The 4640-nt window shown below is 39.7% G+C and overlaps 1 protein-coding gene across 1 annotated transcript; it reads right to left on the bottom strand.

Moving 5' to 3' along the window:
- Positions 1-210: 210 nt before the first annotated feature.
- On the bottom strand, positions 211-2158 carry LOC127529228 (paraneoplastic antigen Ma1 homolog). Its single transcript, XM_051932235.1, has 2 exons — positions 1306-2158; positions 211-461 (listed from the first exon to the last, which is right to left on the bottom strand). Exons 1-2 carry the CDS (start codon positions 2156-2158, stop codon positions 211-213), a joined length of 1104 nt encoding a protein of 367 aa, XP_051788195.1.
- Positions 2159-4640: the final 2482 nt, after the last annotated feature.

The raw sequence follows: 4640 nt of genomic DNA, 5'->3' as shown, positions 1-4640 counted from the left end.
CTGCCACCGTAGTTGGGTTGGCTGAACTATCGGCTGGTGTTATTTTCTGATTTAATTGGATCTGTAGTCTCTTTACTTGTTTCTGTAAAGCGCGGAGCTCACTTACGTGTGTATCGGCTGGAAACATACTATCTGAGCACTCCTTCTGAGTTTCAGCGGATGAAATTGCAGCAGATGTAACTATAGTCTTGAGCTCCTTAAGTTCCGCTTTTAAGCTTTGAATCTCTGTTTTAAATCAGTTGTCAGATTTGGCTGTACCGGATGCACAAAAGCAGTGAGTTTCCTCCGGGAAGCCTCATATTCCTCTTCAGCACGTATTTCACTCAAGAGTTGTAGAATGGTAGGTGGCTCAGTCTTTCTCTCTCTTAAACGCAACTGAATTAGCATTAGGTCAGCAGCAACTGCCCCTCTCAATAACTGCTCCAAACGTGCTCTATCCATATTAGTATGGAGAAGGCCACCTTGTAACGGCCGACCCCTTACCCAGCTGGCAACTACACCTCCAAGACCTGTGGCCTGGATAATTTACTTAGATGAATCTAACTATCAAGCCGTACCTCTTACCAAATTACACTTTTTCCCCACAATCGACGATGTAAATATAAGCACGCAAAAAGCAGATGATGTAAAAATAAACTGATTAAATGTATTAAATAAAACCACAAGACAAATGCAAAAATAGAAACATAAATATAAATATCCCTCCACCACATCAACAATGAGACACCACCATATATAAATACAACAAAACCCTCCCTTGCCCCGTAACATATAACACACAATACGAATAACAAAAATAAATGATATACTGAATGATTGTGAACTTGAGTCCGGTTATAAAAACTGTCCTGAATACAGATGACTGAACTAGTGGTAAATGAGTCGTTTGATTTTCCCGGCAAATGGAACAACCTCACCGTGATTCCTCGGCGTATGGTGGATGGCGAATCGACCCTGGGGTCTCAGCAGATGAAGGATGAAAGACAGTCCGGCAAAATGAAAAACAAACTGGTGCAAAGGCGCGATGTGAAAAAACAGCAAGTAAGTTGATACGTGGTTGAAAACAAATGATCTCCTTTCTCCTCTCCTCCCTGCCTCTCTCCTTTCTGATTACTTAAATAGTCCTTGTGACGGCTGTAATTGATTAATTAAGAACAGGTGTTTTCCAGGTTAGAGGCTGTGGTCTTCTTCCATCATCGGGGACGGCATTTCCTGATACACACACAAACAGCAAATAGGACAATGGAAACAAGACGTACTCAGAACTGACATTTAACAACACTAACTATGTAGCCCCGCTACAACCTCTGTGAACAACCTTAGAGAGAGACCGTTCTAATCGTCTGAGGAAATCTGACAATTTCTCCCTTGTTTGCTGCTGCATCAGTCTAAAAGCAAAATACAGATCATCCCCTGATTCTGCTGTCCCAAAGGCACTTTCAAGAGCTTCTAAGTACTTTGTAGGGTTAGCATCAGGATCACTGGTTCGTACAGCCTTCGCTATTTCTAGTGCTGGGCCTTTTAAACGCTCCATTACACGGCGTTTTTTCTCCTTAACCGTATATTGACTCTCCTCCACCATAAGCCATGCTTGCTCAAGCCAATGGTCAAACTGCTCTTCTCCTGCTGGAACAGGTTGTGTTCCTGAGAAGATGCGTAGGTGGCGATATCCACCTTCAGTCGAGGGTCTATTGGTCTTTTCTAAGAGATCACCAAATGCCTGTATCACTGAGTCAGCTGAGCTAGTGGACTTCTGTGCACCTGGCAGCAGAGCTTTAATGTCTTCCATAGTTTTCCCCTCAGCCTGCATTAGCAACTTTAATTTGGTATGAAAGTTTTCATCTGCAGCTGGGGCTCTATCCATAATAACTAATGACCATGCCTCTCTACCCTCAGGCAGATGCACCTCAGGTGGGACACTTTCAGCAGTTAGGGCGTTTTTGCATTCACACAAGACCATGAGGCTGTTCAGTTCCATATTGAAAATCCTTCCCCTAACACGTACTCTGCCCAAACACTTAATAGTCCCAAGAATCTCTTCAATATGTGCTATTTCCACGTCTTCTGGGACAATAACTAACAGTCCATGAGCCTCACTCAATCCTTCACCCCTGCACCATTTCTTTAACTCAGAAACTAACTCAGTTTTCTCTGCCATTACTTAGCGGATTTTTTTTTTTTTTCAAAACAAAACCAAAAAAATAAAACTCACTGGCTACCCAAGACACAATCCCAGTGGTGCCTCCATTTTATGTAGCCCGTCTACTCTAACTGGGTGTAGAAAGGGGCCCTGAGTTCTTTACTCTAATGTCTGATTTGTTAGGATTCTATTTACTTTAATATTTTACGTCTTGGGTTACATTGAACAAAACATTATTAATTACTTCTATCAATACACTGGTTAGATAATAACAAGTAATGGTAAAAGAAATTACCTGTTAACATTCGTTCCTAACCCAATAGTTTATTTTACACCAACTTATAATAAACACCAGGAAACTGGGTTATAAAACAATAATGAACTCCCAGTTTAATTTTAAGTCAACAAACACAATTAATAAACTGAAAATAATCAGAAACTATATTACACTAAAATAAAACACATTCAGTCTTGTCACTCTATTTGAAACAAAACGTTGCAGGCCTGATACGTGGCTTGGGAGCGTTGCGACCAAAAACTTTTCGGTCCTTTCACTCCAACAGGAGCAACAAAATAAAATGTAAAGGTACCTTACTTGGCAATGTTATTATCAGTCCAACAAATCCCTCTGACCTCTCTGCCTCTGTCTAGGCACAGGTAGCCGCTGTTTAGTAAATCCAAAAATGTATCCGTCCTCCAAATAAGCAAACGTCCATTAACGTGTTGAGCTGAGTTAACTCCTGCCTCTGGTAGTTCGCTCCGTTACTCCCCTCATTGAATTAACAAGTCGTTCCTCACTAGATAGACCCTGCGAATATCTAATCGAACTTCATCTATCTCAGCAGTTCGTATCCTGGTAAATTATCTGGTTGATAATTTATATCTCAAACTTTCCACTACACCAGCTTGCGCCACGTTCTCTCTTTTTTCTCTTTCTTCTTCTTCCTCTACCTCCTCTCCTACAGCCCTTCCGTTTTTTACTACCACTTCTGGTTATCAAAATAAAAGTCTTCATAACTACTTAAACGAACTATTACACTGAAATTAGCAGTTTACAACACAACATTTACATTTTTACATTAATTAGTGATTTAAACACATTTCTACCTGGGCTACACTACTCTTAAAGTTTTACTCTTTCTGTTGGCCTAGCTCTCTTTCTCATGGGTGGGGGCTGATTTTAACTTTAGTTTTGAATAAAAATAAATTTGGTGATTATCATGTAGAGGTGTAAAAGATAAAAGCTTTCCCTGTGCTTTCTGCATTGGGTCCATAGATTGATGGACAATTGAATTATTGGTGTATTGACAATAATTTGTATTTAGTGGTACACAAAGCAGGGTATATAAAGAAGTGCAGCTGGATTTTATTTGTATTGCAGACCAGTCTTGTGCATGTTCATCAATTTGTAGAAATTTCCAGGTGTCAGTGTTCTCCCCAGAAATTTTTTCCAGCCGGGTGGGGCAGGACGGGGAAATTTGGTGGTGGGGAAAATTAAATGTGCACTATTTTTATTAGTTAATTATTTTCCAATGCTCAATATGACTTCCTTTTTTAAGGTTTGACACTTGTTGCAGAATATTTTTATTAAATTTAAGAAGTATCTAATTCAGGATCCTGCAACCCTAACAAAAATTATTAGTAAAATCTGTTTTGGATTGAAGTCTTTGTATGATTGACTTCTGATAATTTTTGACGCAACTGTCCATTCTTGCCTTCTACTTTCATATTTTAAAATTGGAGGGCTACCATTTTTGGAGTAGTGATTGAAAAGAATTTCAGCAGACTGACTTGAATCATGAGTTTCTGCATTGAAAACTTTTGTAAAGCTGGAAATAATTGGCATGCCAGGGAATCTTGCATCTAGGTGCTTGACAGCTGTCTGTAGGTATTTATCATATATTGCAGTTTCGAATGACATTACATCACTCTATGTATAAACAATGCAGAGATCTGACCATTCTTCTGCCAGACAATAATGAAGGCTTTGAAAATATCTCCCAGGAGTGTCTTTCAACTCCATGATGGACAATTTTGTGGCAAGCAAAATTGGCCTAATTTCGGTAAGATTGACATCTTGCCTTTGCCAAGCCTTTGATAAGTTGGACAACAAAGGTAATATGTCTTAAAGCATCATCAGAGAGGAAACTAAATTGTACATTTTAATAAATCTGCTTAATCCTTCAGCTGTGATATCATTTCATTCAGTGGCCTCTCTTTCCAGCGCAGCTATGACACTCATCATACATAGTCGTAGTGACTGTACTGCAGTCATGAGACAGCCATCTAGTGTCACTGGCCATTTTCAGCTTAATCTGGGGAATGTTCAGAATATTTTGGATTTCTGTTAAACAAGCCATCCTAACTGAATAATTTTGGAAGAAATAGAACAGCTGCCTTAAGATGTCGTTCAGTTTTGTTAGATAAGGTACAGCAGCTGCTGCTTGGCACTTGCAAGGGCCAATCGGTGGTTTACACAGTGGCAGTTGACCAAGAGTCC

The sequence above is a fragment of the Erpetoichthys calabaricus genome, chromosome 9, assembly GCF_900747795.2.
Source record: "Erpetoichthys calabaricus chromosome 9, fErpCal1.3, whole genome shotgun sequence".
Lineage (NCBI taxonomy): Eukaryota > Metazoa > Chordata > Cladistia > Polypteriformes > Polypteridae > Erpetoichthys > Erpetoichthys calabaricus.
Note: the sequence above shows the minus strand (reverse complement) of the source record. Positions and strands in the feature narration are given on the sequence as shown.

What these genes read in the sequence shown, in the direction of transcription:
- LOC127529228 (XM_051932235.1), bottom strand. Translation starts at nt 2,158, where the DNA reads ATGGCAGAGAAAACTGAGTTAGTTTCTGAGTTAAAGAAATGGTGCAGG. An exon ending in CTCTAAGGTTGTTCACAGAG is followed by an intron (nt 462 to 1,305) that starts GTTGTAGCGGGG and finishes GGCCGTTACAAG; the next exon opens with GTGGCCTTCTCCATACTAAT.